The 25,346-nt window shown below is 38.9% G+C and overlaps 1 protein-coding gene across 2 annotated transcripts in view; it reads right to left on the minus strand.

Annotated features, from left to right (window-relative positions):
* Positions 1–232: 232 nt before the first annotated feature.
* Positions 233–25,346, minus strand: part of LONRF1 (LON peptidase N-terminal domain and ring finger 1) — a 41,546-nt gene continuing 16,432 nt past the window's right edge. Inside the window, exons 2-12 of one of the 2 annotated variants that reach the window (XM_062212929.1) lie at positions 24,483–24,601; positions 22,305–22,427; positions 18,719–18,868; positions 17,838–17,931; positions 17,649–17,745; positions 16,434–16,548; positions 13,183–13,304; positions 10,501–10,659; positions 10,224–10,386; positions 5,208–5,360; positions 233–1,583 (exon numbers count right to left, since the gene is read on the minus strand). In XM_062212929.1, the coding sequence (XP_062068913.1) occupies positions 1,425–1,583; positions 5,208–5,360; positions 10,224–10,386; positions 10,501–10,659; positions 13,183–13,304; positions 16,434–16,548; positions 17,649–17,745; positions 17,838–17,931; positions 18,719–18,868; positions 22,305–22,427; positions 24,483–24,601 (1,454 nt within the window). In that variant the 3' untranslated portion in view covers positions 233–1,424. Of the gene's footprint in view, positions 1,584–5,207; positions 5,361–10,223; positions 10,387–10,500; positions 10,660–13,182; positions 13,305–16,433; positions 16,549–17,648; positions 17,746–17,837; positions 18,079–18,718; positions 18,869–22,304; positions 22,428–24,482; positions 24,602–25,346 lie in introns of both variants that reach the window. The other variant, XM_062212928.1, reaches the window with a different exon arrangement.

Here is a 25,346-nt window from a genome sequence, read left to right on the forward strand (position 1 = left end):
TGAGACGTGGATTTTTCAAAGGTTGAAAAAGTGTGCTTTCGAGGATGGTTCTAGGGCCTTTCAAAGTCTCCTGAAGGCACTGTGTTCTCTGCTCCAAAAATAACCCAAAGCATTTTATGACCACAGCATGTGTCTCGTGTCACCACAGAGTGAACAAAATGTGTGTGTTCTTTGCTAAATGCAGTTTGATTCTGCTACTGAATTTTTTGCACTGACCTAAATTTTAAGAAAAAAAATTATTATGAATTTAGCTTTTATTCAAAATTAAATAAGCAAAAGCAAAAATTGTAAGAAACTTTTACAAATTACTTACATAAAAGAAAGTTAATAGGGACAGTCACAACTTTGCAACAAATAATTACAAAAGTATCTAGGGCAGCGTGAATATAAACCATGTCACAGCATGGTGATCTAGCTGTGATGTGAATAAGGCATAACTAACATTTGCACCAAGACCAGAATTAAAAAATAAAACACACTTTAAAAGCTTAGTTCTACATTAAGCTTCTTCTCCTCTTCCAGATCCTTAGTGGGTTTACACTATGTAATTTTTTAAACAAACACATCATGTCAAACTATAAATTACATAGATGGGCAGTTAACATGAAAAGCCCCCTAAAATGCACAAAATAACTGGTACTGAATTGAGTTCTCCGTTTACCTTTATGTACAATTAAATGTAAACCATATTTTCACAGTTTTAAGTGTTGTATGAATAGATGCACAGTACCATGTCAGGTTTGCAATTGTTCCTGAAAACTGGCTCTAGGTTCTGCACCCAGTGCCTGGCGGCCACTGGGATACAAATATTTACATAAATAAGAAACTGTGTCAGAGTCAATGGTCAAGACAGTTCAGCAAGAGCAGTATTTCCAACAAGGGATGACACTTGATGTCATATGTTACATACTTGTGCAAATATAAGCATTAGGACAGACAGATCTGAGGCAAATTCAATCTGCAAAAACTTGTGTCGCCATTGTTGTAAACTTGGACAATAAATGACCCTCGGCAAGTTCTGCTCTCTATGGCTTTTTTTTTTTCTTTTAAAATTTTAAAGCCAGAGAAAATGCACACAACCCCCACACATACACCCATACACACACCCACACACCCACACCCACACACAGACACACACACATACAGAGTTTTTATCTCATTTTAGAATAGGGTACATAGTGCAACTTCATCACAACAGAGAGGTTGAACACACTTCAGTGCGTGTTTTCCTGTGCAAGTTCTTAGTGGTCTAAATCCTAGTTGAAGGTATTCATTTGCAGAACCACATGATTCAGGAGGTTGAAAGAAAAAAAAAAGTTTCATTACATTTCTCAAACCAGCACTGGATGTGCAAAGGCAGCGGACAATCTGGCTGTCAACACAGCCGGATTAGGGTAACTTCAAAGTAAGATCCAAGCAGTGGGTTACTTAGATTGGTCTCTAGAAAAATAGGTCAGTATGTGCTGAATCTTTGTCAACCGTTCTTTCAAAGACTTCATTGACAACACTGACAGCTGATATCGGGGATCTACAGGAAGAACTGCAAGAAGCCACCAACACCATGCAGGTCCATTAGGGGTTGCCTGAGAACAATCAACAGTTTACAGTATTAATAAAACAAGTGCAAACATAACAGCAGTGACACACCACCAAAAAGCTACTACTAAGCACTTTGAGATGTAGCAGGTCCTATCAATTCCCTTAGCAATCATGTAAGGTAGGCTATTATTCTGCCCATACACACTGAAGACACTTAGAAATGTAATACAAATTGCCCAAGATCTCTCAACTCTCGTGTGCAGAGTCAAGATTCAAAGCCAGACCCGACTCCACAGACAACACCCTTTCCTCTGTACAGCACTGCCTCAAAACAGGGCTTTCTTGAGCTCAGGCTACTGACAAAAGATACTCCCTTGGTGGTGTGGGGCTGTCCTGTGCACTGTGGCACACAAAGTAGCATCTCTAACCACTACCCACTAGATGCAAGGAGCGCCTCTCCAGGTGTGCTAGCCAAAAATTTCTCTAGACAGTGCCAAATGTCCTGTGGCGTAAAAGCACCCTTAGTTAAGAACTGTCTTCTTAAAATATGTATTTAAAGCATTAAAAAAGTTAATTGAAGCCGGCGCCGTGGCTCAACAGACTAATCCTCCGCCTTGCGGTGCCAGCACACCGGGTTCTAGTCCCGGTCGGGGCGCCGGATTCTGTCCCGGTTGCCCCTCTTCCAGGCCTGCTCTCTGCTGTGGCCAGGGAGTGCAGTGGAGGATGGCCCAAGTCCTTGGACCCTGCACCCCATGGGAGACCAGGAGAAGCACCTGGCTCCTGTCCTCGGATCAGCGCGGTGCTGGCTGCAGCGCGGCGGCCATTGGAGGGTGAACCAACAGCAAAGGAAGACCTTTCTCTCTGTCTCTCTCTCTCACTATCCACTCTGCCTGTCAAAAAGGAAAAAAAAAAAAAGTTAATTGATACTTTAAAATTTCTTCAAAGAATTATAAAATCCTAAGGAAAAATACAAAAAAAGGGTGTCTTTCTTTTACTTTGAAAATAAACATACCTCTAGCAAGAGGGTCCCTCTGATGGTACAGGGACTACTGGGTATAGAAAGAACTACAGCTCTCTGTCAGTCATATTGTAAAACCAAGATTCAGTCAGGAAAGCTAAGGCAGTAGTTCCACAGTCCAGAAATGAAGGGTTTAATGAAGGGTGCAGAACTAGGAAATCTACATAAGCAAATTTATAAGCCACCTTACTACACACTGAAGTGCTTTTCATTGGCCCTGAAAAATGGAGCTTCAGAATGACAAATAAAGCTATGCTGGCACTGATCTAAATAAGCTTCCCTTAGGACCAGACTTTGTTTCTACATAGTATATTATCTGCTCTCAATTCATTCTGTATTGCAGTAGTGTCAGAAACTACATTTCCCAGAGTTCCCTACCCTGTATGGTTCCAAGTTAGACTTGACCAACATGAGGCACTCTTGTGAGAGCCAGAAATTAGAAGAGAAGCTACATTCTCCAGAGACTTTGCAAAGCATGGACAGCAGTTTTCCAGAGAATTCTTGAAAACCACCTGCAGCAAGGCTGCAGACTGATACACTGGTGGAAACTCCCCGGGATCTCTAAAACCATAGCAGCTTCCCGGAAAGCTCTTGAGAACCGCCTTGCTTTGAACGTCAGACAGAGGTCTGTGCACAGACCCCTGGATCCTGCTGGAGACAACATGACCTGCACCCACCCAGCTCTTCCAGTGTGTATGAACCGCGCACCCTTCATTAAACATTTTGTTCCTGGACTGTGGAATGACTGCCTTAGCGTTCCTGACTGAATCTTGATTTATAGAGGATGACTGACAGAGAGCAATGGTAGACAGCTGGGTGATAAAAGATGAGGGTGGTGAAGGTCATGGGAAAGTAATGCTGGCTTTTTCTAGAAGCTATTTTTAATGTTTAAAATTTACTCATTCAATTTCGTTCTTGTCAGAGCCTATTTTTGTCATGTTTAATCAGCATCAGGTAGCCAGAATAAAACAAATGTGTGGCGACTGATAATATGCTAGATACAGAATGAGCACTGTACTCAATATGCAGATGGTCTTATGCTGAAATTTCAAGTTTAAGTGAAGGATTCAGCCAGATTTTAAACAACTTTGGCAATCAGAATGAGAGACAGTTTGCTTCACAGTGAGATCTATTATCTCTCCACTTTCATCTACCTACTTTAAGCTATTCCTTTACGAAATCTATCACTTTCTGACCACAAACACTATGCGAGTCAGGATGCTCAGGTCTGAAGCAGAGGGCTTTGATGGGTCTATAACCAGAGTGCCCAGCACAGCAGCCCTTCTTTCATGCCTTCTCCACTGCCTACTACACAGATCTGCTTGCACAGAAAGTGCTCGATACACGGTAATTAAATTAAGCTCAATGTAAACTCCAAGTATCTGTGAAAGATCATTTAAAAAAAAAAAGTTTCAGGAGGAGTGAAGTATTAAATATGCAGACACAGAAAATGGATTGAGAGGCTATGGAGTAGAATATTGGGAATAAAATGAGACATGAACAAAATACACCTGTTTTAAAACTGTATTTATTGGAGAGGCACAGGCACAGAGAGTTTCCTTATGCTGGGACACTCCCCAAGTGGCTGAAACAGCTGAGGCTGGGGAGGGGCCGGGCTGAGAGTCAGAAACTCAACCCAGGTATCCCACATACATGGCAGGAAGCCAACTGCTTGAGCCAGCACTGCTGCCGCCTAAGGGACATGGGTAGGAAGCTGGAGTCAAGAACTGCAGCCTTGGATAGTGGGGCGAGACCTGGAGCCGCTTCCGGCTTCTGGTGAAGTCCGGAGTGGTTGCGCGCAGCTGTCATGGCAGCGGAAAAAATTAAAAAAAAAAAAAAAAAAAGAACTGCAGCCTTGTATGTAACTGAGGTGTTCTAATGTGGAACCCAGGCATCTGAACCACTGAACACCCACTCCCAGAGACACATGGCTTTTTTATGTATGCAAGATGATATATCTCTCAACTGTTAAAGAATAACAGCAACAGCTGACCGGCTCCAAGGTGTGAAGGTATGGTTTTCTCACAGTCACAGCTGACTAGATGGTTATGTCCCACTATAAAATCCTTATTGTTCCTTCCAGAAAATGGTCAGTTAAGGACTTTCTCCCCATGCAGCACTGCCTCTTACAGGTATCTGAGCCGACATCTGTTTCCTAGCTATGTGAAATGTAATGGACATCACCGTTCTGGAGAATAAGGCCATGATCCTGAAGGCAGGAAGCCAATGGAAATGCTGCACAAGAAGGCAAACGCGCGGTAGCATTTGGCCTACAGTTAAGATGCCACTCGGGACATCCACTCCCATACTGGAGTGTCTGGGCCTGAGTCCTGGCTCTGCTCCCAATCCCAGCTTCCTGCTGATGTGCACCCTGGAAGCAGCTGGTGACGGCTCAAGTATTTGGGTCGTACCACCCAGGTGGGAGATCCAGATTACATTCCCATAGCCTGACTTTGGTTTGGCCCAGCCCTGGCTGCTGCAGTCATGTGGGGTAGGAAGCAGTAGATGGGAGAATTCTCTCTTATCTGTGTGTGTGTATCTATCTCTCAAAATAAATACTTTTAAAGGAAATTGGAAGCTAAATTTAAAAATCTACTAATCTGGGCTTACAAAAACGAGACCTTTGGAAGCAATATCAACGTCATCTTACCTGAAGGTTTTCCTCCCTCTCAGGCATTGATCCAAAGTGCTGAAGAATTTGGCTTCGAAATCTGTCTCTTAAATTCTGAAACCAGCTGCAGGCTTGAGAGTACACCAAATCATGAAGCTCTCTGAGGTTCTTTATCTCATCTTCATTTTCAACCTGGAAAGAAAATAGGCAATGAGACTTCTGTGTCTAATTTCCCCCATCCATATTACCAATCCTATAGAAATGCCAGCAAGTCTCAGGAGAACTGGGGGGACCTTTTTCCATGCAGAATTATTAGAGTATGTTCTTACACTATAATAGCACATATTTCTGCTTCACACAGTGCCAATGGGCCAAACTAAAGAAACACGGCATGGCCTGACCTCCACAACCTTGCTAACTTAGCAGTGTAATACTGTAGAATCCTGCTTAACAGCCCCCAGGGTGGGAGGGCGAAGACTGACAGTGAGTGTTGGTCCAAAGGTCTTCAGAAATTTGGAATTCTGCTTGCCTTTTTAAAGCAGTGCAGAAGAAAGTAGAACGCAGTTGCTGTGATAAAAGGAAAGATGGAGCATCAGGACGCAGACATGGCAGAGCTGAGTATCAGAAGGAGAACAGGCAAAATTACAGCTTTAACCAGGGAAACTAAGTTAGAGCACAACCACAATCAAAAAAGAGCAACAAATAACTTAGCCCACAAATCCAGTAAGTCAACAGCTAGCAGATAAATTGCACAACAATCAACTTCTGCTGAAAAGTCCCAGGGCTGTGGCTACCTGTACAACCCCGTGGAGCACCCTTTCAACTGCTGGGCCACCAAACTGCCAGTATAAAATTAAATGCTTCAGTCCTCCAGCTGAGATCCACAAAAGTAGTGCCACAGAACACAGGTGGGAAGGTCTAACATTAACACACCCTCGTACATTGATTTCGCTAACACACGTGTACCCCACTTGCTACGTGCTGGGCAGTGCTTGGCTGTACATACATTAACTCATCTGAGCAAATACCAGGCCTGACTCAGCCACTCATACTTCAAGCATGACTAATACAAAAACAACAAAGGGATTCTAAAAACATCTTGAAATACAAAAGCTAAGACTACAGCACATCAGAGACAAAAGAACATTTACTTTAGAAGATTTAAAATGAGACTTAAAATTAAACTTTAAAACCCATCTGCATTCTGTTCAATAACATGAATGTTGAACTCTTTGGTTAAAAGGTAAATTTTGTGGCATCCTTTCAGTGGAAGAGCTATCTGCCAGTAATTCATCAAGATGATGGACACAAAGACAAGGAGAGGTACCGACACACGTTCTCCGGGCCTTTTAGAGGACACAGGAGTTGTTCCTTTGGCCACATAGATGTGCACATACAAGAAAGCTTATATTGTAGACAGCAGGAAGTAGGTACTGTTCAAAAAGCAGTGCCCCAGAAATGTTACCATGGCAAAACTGGAAGAGTCCACCACGTTACCCAACATGCTGTTAGCATTGTAAACAAAAAAGTTAAGGGTAAGATTCTTGCCAAGAGAATTAATGTCCATATTGAGTATATTAAGCACTCTTAAGAGCCATGATAGCTTCCTGAAATGTGTGAAGGAAAATGATCAGAAAAAGAAGGAAACCAAAGAGAAAGGCACCTGGTTTCAACTAAAGACCCAGCCTACTCCACCCAGGAAAGCTCCATTTGTCAGAACCACTGAAAAGGGGCATGAGCTACTGGAACCCATTCCCTATGAATTTATGGCATAATAAGTATAATTTAAAATAAAAAACCTCTAAACTATAAAAAAGGTAAATTTAATGTTTTACAAGTTTTATCACAACAGAAACAAATTTTGAAAAGGTAGAAAAGCCATGCAATTGAAGAATCTTTGTCTTGGAAAGACTATACAATATATGGGCCCCTACTACATTACACTGGACTGGACCTGAGCAAGAAATAAATTTAATGACTTAGGTCACTAAAAAAGAAAAAAGATCTGCTTTTACACACTCAAAAAATTCAAGGAAGTAAGCCATGGGACCTACAAAACAAGGATGACAAGAATCATAACCCTGAGACGGAAAAAGTAGCAAGCAAAGAAAGCAGGTAAACGTTTTCAAAATTTTTAAAAGTTATGATTTTTACTAACTTGCAATTTCATAAGTAACAGAAAATAGAATGATTATAATAAGAAGAAACACTGACATAAAAAATAATTTTGAGACGCTGTTTCAGAATGAACAAAAAAAATCACATGGATGAAGACACTAAGGAGAGAAAAAATTGCTAGACATTCGTAAGAACACAAAGACATAGATAACTCAGAGTTCAAACCTGTAATGCATCCAATAAGCTATTCTATCATGCCGCGGCTCAATAGGCTAATCCTCTGCCTTGCGGCGCCGGCACACGGGGTTCTAGTCCCGGTTGGGGCACCAGATTCTGTCCCAGTTGCCCCTCTTCCAGGCCAGCTCTCTGCTGTGGCCAGGGAGTGCAGTGGAGGATGGCCCAAGTACTTGGGCCCTGCACCCCATGGGAGACCAGGATAAACACCTGGCTCCTGCCATCGGATCAGCACGGTGTGCCGGCCGCAGCGCGCCAGCCGCGGTGGCCATTGGAGGGTAGACCAACAGCAAAAAGGAAGACCTTTCTGTCTGTCTCTCTCTCTCACTGTCCACTCTGCCTGTCAAAAAAATAAATAAATAAATAAATAAATAAATAAATAAATAAAAATTAAAAATATATATATATATGAGGGTATCTTCAAAGAGTTCATTGAAAATGTATGTTATGAAAAAACTATGCATGGATGTCAATTGCACCAAAATAAATTTATTTTTTGAGTTTTCCATAAACTTTTCGAAGTCCCCTCATGTGTATTGTGTGTACATACATACACATAAATGTGTACAAGGGGTCTTCAAAAAAGTTCATAGAAAATGTGTACTATGAAAAAACTAGCACAGATTTTTAAAAATTTTTGCACCAAAATAAGCTTATTTTTAAATTCTACTTTACATCAACTTTATTTTTCTTTTTTTGACAGGCAGAGTTAGACAGTAAGAGAGAGAGACAGAGAGAAAGGTCTTCCTTTTTCTGTTGGTTCACCGCCCCCCCTCAAATGGCAGCTACAGCCAGCACGCCGATCTGAAGCCAGGAGCCAGGTGCTTCCTCCTGATCTCCATGCCGGTGCAGAGCCCAAGCACTTGGGCCATCTGCATTGCCTTCCCGGGCCACAGCAGAGAGCTGGACTGGAAGAGGGGCAACCGGGACAGAATCCGGTGCCCCGACCGGGACTAGAACCCAGGGTGCCGGAGGCGGAGGATTAGCCAAGTGAGCCGCAGTGCCAGCCTCCATGAACTTTTTTGAAGTATCTATGTGTATGTATATATGAGTGTGTGTGTGTGTGTGTGTGTGAATGTGAGACAGAGATGTATATATTTGGCCACATACCCAAGGGATTTTGTCATAAAAACCAACAACATGAATATAATTAATATATATAATTACACATATAATTATATAATAATATAATGTAAATTTACCAAGAACTAAAGTGATTATCAGTTTGACAAAGAACAATGCCTTTAGCAAATGAATTCATTAACCAGTCCTAAAGCATACACTATATTAATCAACTCAAAGCTTCAATTCACACAATACTTTTGGCATGCTGCACAAAGCACAGTATCCTCACCTCGTCTTTATGATATGACAGCAATGTGGGATTAATCAGGTTGGTCAGCAGATAGGCAATATGGTATAATGATAAAGCTCAGAACATGGAGCCAGAGAGTTGGCTTTAAGTCATTTTTGTGATATAACCATAGGATCTTGGGCAAGGTGATGAATACTTGAACCATACTTTCCTCATCTGTTAATTCACAGAACTGTGAAAATTCAATGAGCTGATGCTTATGAAATACCCAGTGTCAATACTTGATAGATATTGACTGTGATGACGGGTTGATCAGTGAACAATGATAGTATAAGATATATATTTTTTAATAGAGCCCTGCCAAAAGAAACTGTCTTCCATTTGATATTTGATATCACAAGTTGTTTTTGTGACACCTAAGCTAACTGCATTTGCTGAATTATTTTAGAAACATCAAAAGGCCCACATTAACCCTATCCAAGAAACAATAACCCCATTCTGGTAAGATTTCACCAATATATCTACTGACAATTCTGTATCAGTGAAGCCCTAGAGTTTTAATTTAGCACCTAACTGTATTTTATCAGTAAGGTTATCTTGGGCACAAGAATACTCTTAATACACAAAAATAATTCCACAAGGATTTTATGTATTTACCTTTAGATCAAATTTTAATCTACTGATTATATTAGCTTTGACTATTAATAAATTCAAAAAGCAGAGCAGACATTAGCAATCTTTAAAAATGTACATGGGTTGAAAGTTCACCTTAGTCAGTGGCTATTGTTAAGTACCTACCGTGCATATATACACCCGTACATGTGTAAATATGTACATGTGCATTGTACACACCATGCTGGTTATTAAGTCTCTAGAAAAGAAGACCTAGATTCCTTCTCCCAGGTTCTCTTATAATATATAATGACTTAAGAGCAAAAAGAAAAAGGTAACTTGAGGGCAGGCATTTGGTGCAGTCCATAAGATACTGCTCGGGACACACATTTCATACTGGAAAACCTGGACGTGAGTCTTGGTTTTCACTTCCAGCTTCCTGCTAGTGTGCACTCTGAAAGGAAGCAGGTGATAACCCAAGTACTTGAGACCCTTCCACCCATGTGGGAGACCTGGACTGAGTTCCAGGCTCCTGGCTTTGGCCTGGCTCAGCCCCAGCTATTGCAGGCATTTGGGAGAGAACCAGCAAATAAGAGCTCTCTCTCTGTCTCTCTGCCTTTCAAATAAAATGAAAACAAATACCTACTTTTTAAAAAACAAAACGGTAACTTGTAGCTAATTCTCCCAACTATCAATGATCAGGGTCTAACAGGAAGAACTGATTCATATGCCTAGAAAACATCAGTCTGTGTGCTGTGAAAGAACATTTTTCATACCTTAACATCTTCCAGATATTCAATGTCTGCAGTGCAATAGCCATCCTTCATTCCTCTTTTTAAAACCCTAAACCTCTTTCCTCCAACTGTATCAACCACAGACCTTCCATCAGGCAAGAAATGCACGTTTCTAATTTGTAACATACAACCATAATCTGCAAAACTGAAAGAAAAACTTCAATTAGTATCAAGAGTTCAAGCACAATCATGCAAATCTCATCCATATTCAAAGGAAGTTCCTAAAGAAATACAACTATTTAATTCACAAACAGCATACCTATTTTGTGTATCACTGACACACATCCCAAACTGTTTGGTTCCAGTCTGTATACTTCTTCGAATCATCAGTCTGTATCTTGGCTCAAATACATGAAGAGGGCAAGGCACAGTGGGGTAGGCCATAGTGCAAACAAATATGGGAACATTCTTGGTCAAGCTGAAGGAGAAAAAGCCTCATTATTTTACATCAGAACATACAAGAACAACGAGTGAAGGTTCCAACAATACTCAATTAATGTAAAACAAAAAGAAATCAGTCCTAAATAAGGTAACTGTAATTCCTGTCGAGAACAAGATTCAATCTTCCATCTACTAAGTTCAAATTGATGCAATATTCATATATAAAATCTGTCACATTTTATTTATAAAAGTTTGAATTTTGAGATGCCAGGTTATTACATAGAACTGTTTCTTTATGACTCAAAAGGGAATTGACTATAACTAATGTTTTATATTAAGGACCTTTTTCAAATACTTGTAAAATATGACCAAGTTAATGTCTTTTATCCATAAAACATTCATAGTCATATTTAGATGACAATAAGAAAAAGTGAGCTCCCACAACAGAAAAAAAACAACTAAATTTTCTTAGGCAGTAAAATATTTTCACACTATCAAAAGTAATTCAACAAGATGACATTTCCTCCACATAACTAAAATGATATACCATTTTTCATTGCCAGAAAAGTAGAAAGTAAGAGAGAGATAAAGGCAACAAATAGTTTTAGCAAGAGTATAAGAAAAACTGGCAGTGTGGAAGGCATGGTAGAACAGTACAACCACGATTAAGAAGAATTTGGCTATGTACATTAAAAACTTAAAAGATATTCATGTTCTTTGAACCAGTAGGTTTACTTTTAGAAATAATTCTGTAAGTACTACATGAGTATTCACATAGCACTGTGGGTAGCAGCCAAAACTTGGAAGCATAAAGAGACTAGTAAATAAATTATAGCATAGCCATAAAATGGAACACAGTCATGCATTGCTTAATGACAGGGGTGTTCTGGAAAACGCGTCATTAGGCAATTTCGTCTTTGTGCAAACATCACACAGTGTACCTACACAAACTAAGACAGCCAAGATGTCACCAGGCGATAGTCTTACAGGATCCCTGTTGTGCACAGGGTCTCCCATCAACTGAAACTTTGTTATGTGGTACAGGACTATGTAGCGTTTCCATTAAACGATGATGTGTATAATACTGACTTAGGAAAGAGATTCTATCAGTGAGAAGAGAAAGTTACAGAATATGAATAATATGATCCCAACTTTTAAATATTTTATATAGTGTATATAAAACTTACTTATATAAAGTCTGGAAGGATATATGCTAAGAGTAAATTCCTTCAGGTTGCAGATGGCTTTCTTTTCCTACTTATTTATGTTTTTTTATTTTTTCTTTAAAATGATCACAAATTACTTATGTAAACATAGTACTTAATAACAACATATTTAAAACGTGTATTAACAAAACAGCCCTGCTCATGAGCATCAAGACTCCCCCTCATTTCCCTCCCGACTCAGTTTTCCTCAGTTCCTACTTCATCTGTCCTTGGCTTATACCACTCTGCTGTGGGCGGTCTGGCAGGACCATTCGGTTTTGAGATTACAAATGCATAAATGCAGCTGTCTTAAATCTAGCTTTCTAAGTGCTGGCCAAAAAGGTTTGTCATCCTCACATCAGAATAGTTTCTATCATAAAATCACACAATGAAATATCAATTCATGGGAAGCCAAATCCATATCAAATTTGTAAAATGAGGTTTGGAAATCTTCAAGGCCACTGGCCCACTGAAGGCATCTGAAGGACATACTGAGAAAGAAAGTCTGGAAGCACAATGTTTTTAGAAAGTGAGAAACAAAATACTGAATTTGTGCTTTGAAAAAGAATGGAAGAAAAAAGTTGCTAACATTACAATTTTGTTCTTTAGTGTGTTCAGTTAGAATAAAGTTAGAGAAACAGAGTTAAGAAGCTAAAAACCTGTAAAAGAGATTTAAAGAGACCCAAGTGCTTGGCCAAAGAGGGAAGAATGATAAGGGCAAGAAAGGGAGAACAGTCCCAGACAGACCCACAGGAAGCAGAGCCAGGCCTGCTGGACTCCAGTGAGGTACCACGTCCTCTAGTGGTGGCAGGTACTACTACCCTCGGGGGCTCTATTCCCCTGACACTACTACCCTCGGGGGCTCTATTCCCCTGACACTAACTCAGTTCTGCTCCCTGGCAGGAATGTTGTAAAGTGAAGGTTTGGTCCCTAGGTCACCCCTTCCAGTTTCAGTCTCAGGTCCCAAGGTTTCTAAGATGCCCCTGCAAATCTTTAGCTGGGTAAAAATCTCCTGGTCCTGTTTGCACAGCCTTCCTCGCCCCTGCACCACACGTGAGAGCTGCTCTCACCAACACCACGCCTTTCCAGGTCCACCTCCATCCCCCATTCCACTGCCTGATGTCACCACAGGAAATCCTCCCCCACCTCAAATACTGCTTCAGCCCAGACAGCCAAGGCAATAACACCTTAGCCAACATCTGGATGACACCAAAAGAACTTTAATAAAATTCTGTCTTGTGAGGACAGGGGAAGCTGCCCGGCTCTGACCAGACTGAGTTAAATAAGGAGGTTTCTCTTCAGTATTTTAAAGGTAGGGTTTAGAGTGTGATTGACTTTTATGAGAAGAAACTTACTGTGAGAGTTCAGCAGTTTCTTCATCATATATTTTTTTTCTCTCAGACAGTTCATCAGGTAGATACTTCACTATTAATTCTTCCAACAGCTGTGTGACACAGTACCTCCTATCTGCTAGATACTAAAAGACAATATGATTTTACATTCCAGTAATTGTTTTCCTACAGTATAAAACAGGCAAAACAGTTGAACTAATATATGTTAACGCCTTTATTACATTTTTATACAGTTGATTCTGAATTAGTGTAAGTAGTGAGAGGGGACATTGCAATGGACGAAGCTAGGCAAGCAGACCTGTCGGAGGCTCTGTTCAACAGCATTAACGTGGCAACTAGAACCAAGCACTGTATGAAAGAACTGATCACAGATTCCTCCTTAGTAAAGGCTGGCTTCCATCTGACAGCTCACAGGTACTGAAACTACCACTTGCATGGGGAAACAAAAAGATAGGGAACAAAGAAAAGAACGCATCTGCCTTACTGAAGAAAATCAACACCGCTTTGTTCCCAGTTTCAGAGGCAGTCTTCAGGTAACTTTCCTTCCAGATTCTCCTTCCACTGTCACCTGCTATCATTCAGACCCTTAAGAAGATAGGGCTTTTTCTGTAAGATCCCTCCACCTCCACTTCTACAAAATGATACACTGGCACTACTTCCTAAATACTCTAGACAACTGTGGTCCTTATGCATTTATGCAACATTGTTTATTCTGATTGATAAAAGCCATTGGTGTCATTCCCGCCTATGCAAAGCCTATTCTTCAAAGACTGGCTCCAGTGTTACCTTTCTCAAAGTCGTCTATTTATTCTGTCTCCCTAGAGTTGTCTATTTTTTTCTGTCTCCCTAGAACCCCATGTTTTACTACATAAAAGGCATTTACTATTCCCTGCACTGTATTTCGTTGATATGGAGATATTACATCTCTAAAATTAAACTACAAAATTGCTTAGGGCCAGGGGCCAGGCCAGTGTGTACGCCACACCTTGTACAAAGAAAGTACCCAATCCATACTCACTTCATAAAAGCAGTGAGGAAAAACTCTTGGGAGACAATCACAGGATAAAGAGAAGCCATACTTTAAACTAGATGGCCAGCAGAAACAAGGGTTTTTATCATTATCCAGTGAAGAGTAGATGAGAAAGTGGGAGAGGTGGGGAAGGTTTACAGTGCTGTTTTCACACTTCAGTAGGAATGAGGGCTGTTAAAATGCAGTTGGCAGAGACCCACCCCAGAGTTTCTGACAGAGGAACTGGCAATTTATATTTCTAATAGGTTTTTTGGGGGGATACAGATGCTGCTGGCCTTTAGAAAGTGACTACGATTTGGAGAAAGGTACCCTAGAGCAGGGTGCTTAAAATCTGTTATAAAATTAATCAAATTACAAATATTATGAAAGCAATCCTACTACCATTTTCTCTTAATTTACTAAAAATGCTTCAGAATTCATAAATAGGTAAGGAAATTTGGGGAAATTCAACCTGTGTAACATTTCAGGGGTGCTAGGTAACCTGGCAATTGGTTTTCAGGGCTTTGTTAATAAGACTATTGATCCAGTAATTTACCTCCCAAGAATTTAACCTAAACATGCATATGATCATTAATTTTAAATGATGGTCATAAAAGTATGATATACAAAAAAAACAGAGAACCAAACAGCTTATATATGTAACAACACGGAAATGGTTAAAACACTGAATTACTGTGCTGCTGTAAAAATCATCTTTCAGATATCTTTAAATGGAAAAAAATGAGCAAAATAAAAGGACAAATAGGAAAAATATAGCTGTAGGGCATATCAACACTATTTAATTATGTATTGCTATACTATATACATTCAGATTCGATAAATTAAATAGCATGTCTTCAAAGTTGGACACAAGATAAACATTTTAAACAGTGTACATTTTCAAAAAGTATGCTTAATATATTTTTCTTCCATTTCCAAACATCTTAAAAGATGAAATATCTCTAAATTAAAGCAATGAGTCTAATAGTTTATCTGAAAAAAAGCATAATAATTAAACTAGACAGTAACTAAGAAGCCTGTTAAAATAGCACATTGAAAATTCTTCATCTGAAAATACTGAACTTATTAGTTGAAAATGTAACTAGCAAAGTGTTTATGAATAAGCTTATGCTTTCTTACTCTATGAACACTCTGTGTGTGTGTATCTGTGTATGTATATACACACTTATCAGCTTGTTCTATTTGTACATTTGATACATAACGATACCTATGCTATTACAATTATCTGTACAGAGCTATGTTTTCTATACAGGAAGTAAATTTACAGTTATTTACATTCAAAATGGTTTTATTAATTTTTATTCTTATTTGTTAAGAGGTTTTTCTGTAGACAATCCTGTCAGAGATGGAACCCCTTTCCCAGTCTGTGTTCAGCACCCTAAGGCTGCAGCCTCACTCAGATGATTTCCAGTACTCAAGCATGACTGACAGGGTGCTATCTTCCCAGCAGTAGAAGACAATACCCACTGAGCCCTGGCGGCTTTTCCATCACGGGGTATTAGCACTCATCACTGACTAGGAGTAGGGGTGGGGAAGCAGCACCCTTCTCTCCGTCCAGTCTGCCACTTTGTAGAGCTGCACAGCCCAGTGTGGGAGCTACTAAGTCACATGTTCTCACTTAAGTTTAAGTTAATTAAACAAAATTTAAAATACAATTTCTCAGTCAAACTGACCACAGTTCAAGTGCTTAATATCCACATGTGGCTACAGACTACCACACTGGAAAGTAAAGATGGAGAACATCTCCATCCTGTAGCAGGTTCTACAGGATGGAGTTGTTTACAGAGTGAAGAGAACTGGCATAGGCCTCACACCCAGCCTGCTATTGAGAGTGGGAGGCAGGGTAGTAGTGTTCTGTCAATACTATCGTCATTAAAACTGAACCTATCCCGACTAGGTCACTGATCATACCCCCTTTATTAAAAATTATTATTATAAAAAATTACATTATAAAAAACTGAGTGCAAGGGGTTTGGTCTCTAGGACTATCTTCTTTCCTTTATTCTCTCATTCTCATTTTTCTCCAACATGAGAATATGAGTAATAGACTATTACCCTGTTTGGTCATTCATCATATATATAATTCATTCTGAACATGAAAACTGCTCTTTGTATGGCTGAAAATAAATCAAACTATGTTGCCAAATTTAAGACCGATAAACAGATATATATATATCTATCTATACTTATAGATAGATATATATATACACACACAAATGCTTACCTCTTTTAAGCTTTCTTTGCAAAGGGGACAATATGGTGTATGATCTAAACAACGCTCAAGACAATTCTTACAGAACGAATGTCCACAAGGGGTTGTCACTGGCTCAAAAAACAACCTGAAATCAACCAAAATACATATTAGCTTTCACATTAAACTATCAATCAGAAAAGCTTGAATTAATGATAATTAATGTTAATTCAAGGAGGCAGAAGGAGGGCTGGCAGACTGCCCTGATTAACGCAACAGCCACTGAACATATGTGGCAATATATGCAAAATACACACCAGATCTCAAAGAGTATAAAATACATTATTAATAATTAGTTGGCTTTTGCACAGCCTTTATATTTTCACTTTATCAACTTAAAAATGATTTTAAAAGGCTTGTAAAAGCCATAGTATATAAAATTCATAAAAGAGAATAACCTACTAAATATTGCAATTGAGCTGTAAATATTAGACTTACTATTAGACATGATACATGAACAACACATAAAAAGCTACTTTTACTAACTTTATAATTATTTCCTAAATATTATACTTTGGAATTTCCTAGGAATACTATTAGTTATAGGTGTTTAAGAGCTATCTGGTCTAATCCCTTGCACTCACAGATGAAGAAACAAAGGCGTAGAATTAAGAGACTGACTCAGGAACAGTTAGTTCCTATCAGTCTAGTGTGACTAGTCCCCGGCTCCTAAATTCATGAATCCTTTGAGCCAATCATGATTTATCTAAATAAGAAATGTTCTCTTAAAACAATTAGTGCTTTGGAATAATAAGCATGCTGCACAATGAAAATCCTTCTCCAGTGTTATTGAAAAAGGATTTTATGGTTGTATACATAAACAAGATAGGATCATATACATAAGCTATATAATTACAATTCTTAGGCAAATCTAAAACCATGTATATATCCAAGTGTTAGTGGTATCAGTAATCTCATAGTACTTTCCACTTTCCCAGATTTTTTTGTGACTCACTGGATTCCCACAATGCTGTGATAAAGGCCACACAAGTACTGACCCCATTTTCTAAATAAGAAAAACTGAGGTACAGATTCAGTTATTTGCCCAATGTGTGAAAGGCAACCCTAGGATTAAACTTCATATTTTGATTTTTATTCCAGTTTTGTTATTTTTACTACCTATTAGTACCTTGATCCACACTATATTTTATGTAAACTAATATCCTCTGTAAAATTTTATATACTTACCTCATGCAGAGAGAACACTCAAAATCCGAGACATCTATTAATTCTTCTGGGATGTCCCCATCAGCTAGTGAAAACATACAGACTTCACTGGGATTTTCTATTAAAACAAATAGCATTTGTTGTTCAGGAAAAAGTTGAAGGGCCCTTCTGAACAAAGGTATCGAATAGCAGAGTTAGGGAAATGCTTACCTCCTTGTTTCTTAAGCTTATTTCTCCCATCTTCATTGACAATCACATCCTGGTCTGAAAGAGACAACTTTCTTTTCAGCAGAACACCTTTCTCCTGAACAGAGAGTAAAGGTTCTGATGACACTCTTTTTAAGCAGTCCCCTCTGGCAGACATGTCTGCTGAATTTAGAGCCTGTGCTGACTGAGTACGGCTCAAGCTGCCTTTGACAGGCTCCAAAGTGACCGCTGGTATTTCTTCATTCTACAAAAACACAACAAACAAAGGTGCCACTGTTTCTGTGCTATCCTTTATCCCTCTTGCGAAAAATCTAACTGAAATGAAGTTCCAGAGCTTTATATCGCCCATTTAGCTGCACTAACTTCTAATTTTAAATTCTTGGCTAGTAAATGATTTTTTGCCAGTACTTAGTACTAGACATCAAACTGACTATGTTACAAAGAGGTTTAAAAGCACTTACATTAATATAGTTATATCTGTAAGAAACTGAAGAAACTAAAATAAACATGAAGGCCTTTCAAAAAGTTCACATAAAATGCTTATTATAAAAAATTATACGTTTCAAAATTTTTTGCACCAAAATAAACATATTTTGTAATTCCATTTCCTATGAACTTTTTGCAGTCTTCTCATATAGTGTTTTACATATTCTAAGAGACCAAAAATTCTGAGACTAAAAGTTTTCTGACATACAGGTGACCTAAAATTGTGATAATAAATCTTTTACACATAAGGTTTCAACATAAAATAAAAGGCCAGAGATAAAATCCTAGTAAGATAAGTGAAAAGATTAAAAGAACTTAAGGAGAGTCTAGTATTTGAAATTTTAAAAGTGAATATTTACTTGGTGCTAAAACCATGACAAGCTTTTCTCACCCCTTACCTGTTGTGGGCTGAGCTCACTGAGGGATTGAGATTCTCCCATCACCACAGGGAAAACAAAAGGTTTGTTTTTAACACATGGTAATGAACTCCAGGAAGACTCCTTTAGGTCTTCTTTTAAGTTTTCAGGTGATAACAAATCACATAAAATCTGTAAGAGAAATATTATAAAAGTAGTACAAAATGTGAAATTTGGGGCTAAGGATAATTTAATATAAATTTACCTAACAGGGTTTTTGAGATTGCTTGGTGGGGCTGGAGTGGTGGCACAGCAGGTTAAATAACCACCTGCAACACCAGCATCCCATAGGGGACCAGTTTGAGTCCCAGCTGCATTACTTCTGATCCAGCTCCTTGCTAATGCACCTGGGAAAGCAGCAGAGGGTGGCCCAAGTGCTTGGGCCTGTGCACCCACGTGGGCAACCCAGAAAAGGCTCCTGGATCCTGGCTTTGGGAGTGAACCAGCGGATGAAAGACCTCTCTCTGTTTCTTCTTCTCTCTCCCCAACTCTGTAACTATGCCTTTCAATTAAATAAAAATAAATCTTAAAAGATTTTTAAGATTTTTTTTCTAGACATTATTTTTAATAAGCAGAGGAAAAGAACTGGTTAGGTAATAAAACAAATTAAAAATTTTTATGAAACCAAAGTATACCTCAATGGAGATCAAATAACCTCAAAGAAATGATTCAAGACTTTGAAGGGAACCAGGGACTGGTTAGGTGACTGAGAAGGTAACTGAGGAAAAGGCAGACCTTTTAATACAAGGATTATAAGAAGAAGAGATCTTATGTGATGTCAAAAAGGTTCATCTCTGAATATCTGTGAGCCATATCCCAGTCAAAACAGTTCATGGCTCATAGCAATGCAGATTTTAAAGTTGGAATTAGACTGCTTACGTGAACTAGAGAACCTGGCCCTCTAACTATAAAATTCTGAAATTCCCTATACTTACATTAGCTTCTCACTGACAACTAACCTATGCAGCAATCACCACTGTCCAGCAGCTGGTTGGGGGCGCCACATAGCAGCTGCTCTATAACAGCAGGAGTTTAACTAGGCCACAGCTGCGGAATCACAATTTCTGGATGTCTAAATCAGGAATAAATCTGAACTCTCAAAGAGAAGGGGCAAGTTAACAGGGGGAAGACCCTGGCTAGAAAGACAATGAGAGAGGTTCTGATCTTTTTCTGGCTGTCAAACAAGCTGCAAAGCATTTCGTAATGTCTACATTTGGAGGTCTCATTTTTCAGCTGTATACTCTCTCAAATACACAAGAATCAGAGTAATTCACAAATCATTATGAAAGGAAATATACACAACAGAAATAAAATTGTACAAATAAACAAATATTTAATATTTATTTATTTTACATTTCCTTTGATGTAAAAAAAAAAAAAACATGTCAAACACAAACCTACCCTATAACCCTGCAACTCAACTCCTAGGAATTTACCAAAGAGATGTAAAAACACATGTGCACAAAATTAATTGTACAGGAATATTCATAGCAGCTTTATTCAAAATTATTTTAAAAACAAAACAAAACAAAAAAAATTGAAAATAATCCAGACACAAATCACTACTAACTGAATACCACATCATGGTCTGTTCATATAATGAAATATACAGTCACTAACAAAAAGAAAACAATTACAGGATGTATTTTTAAAATAGTTAAGCAAAAAGAAGAAAGCCACAGACAAAAAGAGTACACACTAGATGATCTCATTCATATCAGCTTCTAGAATAGGAAAACTACTCTACGTGATAGAAATGTAACAGTAGTTTCCTCTGGGAGCAAGATGATGGAAGATGTACTGGAAAGGAGATGAAGGCATGTTTTAGGTGACAGAAACATCCTTTATTTTGACTGGGATGCTAGTAACACAAGTACATCATTTTCTCAAAACTCACCAAACTATAGAATCTATGTGTTTTATTACATGTAAATTATACCACAATTTACAAAAAGCATATGGAGAAAAACAAAATATTGTAAAGCATCATTTGCTGGGATCTGAGAAAAATGTTCTCATATTTTAAGGTACATATGGATCTCTTGGAATGCTTATTATGATGCCTCCATTCCAGAGATGATGATTCCAAAGGCCTATGACTAGTGGGGAACGTTCAACATGCACTCCAGGCAATTTTGACAAAAACCCAGAAACACAACCAAGGTGACAATAACATGGCATGTATTGAGAAGATTGAGGAGAGCATCAGCACAGGGAACCTGAACTTTTATTAGGGTTGATTTTCTCAAAGAATTTTTTTTTTCAAGATTTATTTCATTTATTTGAAAGGCAGAGTTAGAGAGAGAGAATGAAAGAGAGGTCTTCTATCCACTGGTTCATTTCCCAAATGGCCACAACAGCCAGGGCTGGGCCAGACCAAAGCCAGGAGCCTGGAGCTCCATCCAGGCCTCCTATGTAGTTGGCAGAGGACTTGGGCCATCTTCTGCTGGTTTCCCAGGTGCATCAGCAGGGAACTGGATCAGAAGTGGAACAGCCGGGACTCGAACCTGCATCCATAAAGGATACCCGTGAAGCAGGTGATGGCTTATCCCGCTACGCCACAGCGTCAGCCCTCAAAGAATTTTTTAAAGACTACTCTCACTAGATGATCTGTGCTGAAGGCTATATTTTTTTCATGCTAGCATATCAAAAGGCCCTAAAAAGTTCTGAAGAAACTTGTTTAATTTGGATTAACCAAATATTTCCCAAAGTCATTTGATCAGAAAACCCCTCTTCCCTCTTCTTTTTTCTTCTCTTTAATTAACACCTACTAACACACCACAGGCAGCACACATGTTAGAAAATGATATATGGAGCATTAAGAAAAATAAGGCAAAACAAGTTGGGGCAATACTATTGGCAGCATGGAAAGAAAGCCAAGCTCAGAGCCCAAGCCAAAGACACAGGCCAGGTTAATAGAGTCCTGAGCAGAACATCAGGACAGCAGTTTTTAATTAAAACCCTCAGTCGGGCATGGACTGAATAAATTACTAGGGAATGTCTAAATTAACTAAGCAAAAATATTGGACCAAAATATCTGTGAATGAATTTTTTTTTTTTTTTGACAGGCAGAGTGGACAGTGAGAGAGAGAGACAGAGAAAGGTCTTCCTTTTACCATTGGTTCACCCTCCAATGGCCGCTGTGGCTGGCGTGCTACCGCTGGCGCACTGCACTGATCCAAAGCCAGGAGCCAGGTACTTCTCCTGGTCTCCCATGCCGGTGCAGGGCCCAAGGACTTGGGCCATCCTCCACTGCACTCCCGGGCCACAGCAGAGAGCTGGACTGGAAGAGGGGCAACCGGGACAGACTCCGGCACCCCAACTGGGACTAGAACCCAGTGTGCCGGTGCCGCAGGTGGAGGATTAGCTTATTGAGCCGCGGTGCCGGCCTGAATGAAATGTTTTGATTTCATCCAAGAACTTAATACACTAAGCATTCAAACATGAAAACCTCTCAAATTCCTCTGAAGTTAGATTATTCACTTATAGTAACTTTCCAATTAGTATTTTTTAAAAAGATCTGTGTTTTAGCCCTGCCTGGAACCATTATGGTTGGTGAACTGATTACCTTTTCTACTTGTAGCTTTGCAGGTGCAAAATCTTCATCAAGGGCTAAGCACTGAAGAAACAGCTGTAAGGCATCACCTAAGAAGCCGGCATCATGGAGTACCTTTCCTTTCCTGAAGTAAACCTTCAATGGAAGCACACACACAAAACCTTCATGGCTGAAACTGTTTTTCAGAAAAATCATCATCAAGAAAAGATAAACAAATAGCATGCTCAAAAATGCTGATTTTGTAATTAAATGACCTTGAGGAGGTCAAACCCCTTCAGGCACATCTACCCACTACCCTGGAGAAGCACCATTAGGGAAACTGAGGCCCAGACAACGACCTGACCAAAGTTCCATAGCAAGTCAGGGCTCAGCAAGACCATAACCACTATGTTCCCTCCCCTTAAAAAAATTGCTTATTTAATGATTATTGGTTTAATAATAATTGTTTGAGGGAGCAAAAGAAATACAATGTAGAATTATACTTATTTTAAGATGCATCAAGATTTTCCCTTTTTCTTCTTTATTATAGGAATTCAACATGTTCCATGACAAAAACTGGAGCCCTATTTAGATCACTGATAACAAAAATTCAGTTGTGGGTCAGTCCACCAATAAAGCGTCAACTGGCAAGCTTTAAATGTGCCTTGCCTACAGAATTTGAATGGAGAGGTTTACAAGCCATAGAGTTGTGTTAAATAACATCAGAGAGGCCTAAAATATATTCTTGTCAAACAGTCATTTTAGCTACCATTTAAATAACTGAAGAAAATCACATTTCTGGTATCACTTCAGTAGTAAGTCTCGAAGTTTCTTTCCTTTTAAACAGTTTTAAAACTATACACACAAACCACTGCAGTTTCATTCTTAATACATGACTGTATCAACAGTTACATCATGGGATTGTTGTATCCATTTCCTTATTAATTTACAATTTTTAAGGCATCCTTATTACACTGTCCTTAATGGCACAGTTCTGAGTATAGAAAAAACACATAAAATAACTTCTAGCTTAAACAACACACATGGGAGGGAGACAGATTGCCTTTGCAGTTAAATAAAAAGGAAAATAAGTAAACAGATTATGTTATACACATTTCTTGAGTCCTTTTTAAAACTGCCTAATCACCCCCTTGCTATTATAATGACAAATTTCCAGCCTCAAAGATCTACCTTTTTCCATAATTAACCTCCTTGATCCAAACCTCCTAGTCCAGACTGTATCTGTCTTCACAAAATGGCAAGTTGTTATTTCTTTGCTGAAAATTTTTTTCTTTTTTTAAAATTTTATTTAAGGTATAAATATTTCATATATTTCCTATATACAGATGCAGGAATATAATGATACTTCCCACTCTATCTTCCCTCCCAACCACACTCCCACCCTCTTCCATCTCCTATTTCCATTCTTAATTTTTACGAAGATCTATTTTCAGTTAACTTTATACTCATAAGATTAACCCTACATTAAGTAAAAAGTTAAACAACTAATATGAAGAAAAAAAACCACTGTTTCTCAACAGTCCAGACAAGGGCTATTAAAAATCATGGAATCTCAGGCCGGTGCCATGGCTCACTAGGCTAATCCTCCACCTGCAGAGCCTGCACCCCGGGTTCTAGTCCCAGTTGGGGCACCAGATACTAGTCCCACTTGCTCCTCTTCCAGTCCAGCTCTCTGCTGTGGCCCAGGAAGGCAGTGGAGGATGGCCCAAGTACTTGGGCCCTGCACCCGCATGGGAGACCAGGAGAAGGCACCTGGCTCCTGGCTTCGGATCAGCGCAGCGAGCCAGCCATGGTGGCCATTTGCGGGGTGAACCAATGGAAGGAAGATCTTTCTGTCTAACTCTGCCTGCCAAAAAAAAAAAAAAAAAAAAAAATCATGGCATCTCAAAATGTCCATTTCACTCCTACAGATTACCTTTTAGGTAGTCTGTTGAAAAATTTTAATGCCTCTCTTGTTTTTCCTGTGCCATGAATTCAGTGTGTTCTTCAGTTTGACACAATGGTTTCTTCTAATTCAAAAAATTGTCAGATTATATCATCCACTTAAGAACTGACTCCAGATTTCTAGAATGTTATGATTTTTGCTTAAAGCAAACTATCTATTTTGCTAAAACTTATAACCATAATTGAATGCATGTTCCCTATAGATGAAATTTAAAACTTTATGCAAATGTAAAACAGTGATTTTACCTCAGGCCAGTTTGGAAGTTGAAAAAGAACTGCATTTAAATCTTCTATGGCTGCTTTAAACTCTTGGAGACCAGCATATGATTCTGCTCTGTAAATCTTTAGAGTCAAATCACTGGGCTCTGAAATAAACATTTTAAAAGGATATGATTATTTTTAAAAGATTATCATATAATCCACAAAGTATTATCATACTCCATTAAGAAATGATTTAGTGATTCTAGAGTCAATATCTACCAAACTAAACTTTATAAGCCAAGTACAGTTTAGGGACAACCCCTTTTACATGTTGAATCTTACCCAGATACTACCATTATTCTAAGTAGATTATTTTAGCAGAGGAAATACTGAAAATGCTTATAATACGAATTATCATCTCTAAGTAAAATAATTTTTAAGACAATCTACAAAAATTTTTAAAAACTTGTCTTAGATGCTTAAAGACTTGCCTTTTAATAGTAATTTTGAATCTTTATTACTTTACTTCTTAATCATTGTTCCTAAAAATGATTATATGTGCAACTTTTGACACAGAAATCCCATAGTGACAAGGGACTGACCAAGGCTCAATCTATCAAGGGCATATAGTGGTCCTAGTTCTAAAGGATAGAAGTTAAGAATCAGCTGGTAGGAGCTCAAAATTCTAATTCCTGTCACTAGCAAGAATGGTATTCAGCCATCTCAAAATATATTGAAGCGGTAGGCAGTTGGCCCAGCAGTTTGGCTGCCAGTTTGAATGCACACATCCCATTTTGGAATGCCTGGGTTTAAATTCTAGGTCCAACTCTTGATTCCAGCTTCCTGCTAATGCAGACTCTTTGAAGCACCAAGTGACGGCTCAAGAAGTTGGGTACCTGCCAGCCAATG

The sequence above is a fragment of the Lepus europaeus genome, chromosome 16 (genome assembly GCF_033115175.1).
Source record: "Lepus europaeus isolate LE1 chromosome 16, mLepTim1.pri, whole genome shotgun sequence".
Lineage (NCBI taxonomy): Eukaryota > Metazoa > Chordata > Mammalia > Lagomorpha > Leporidae > Lepus > Lepus europaeus.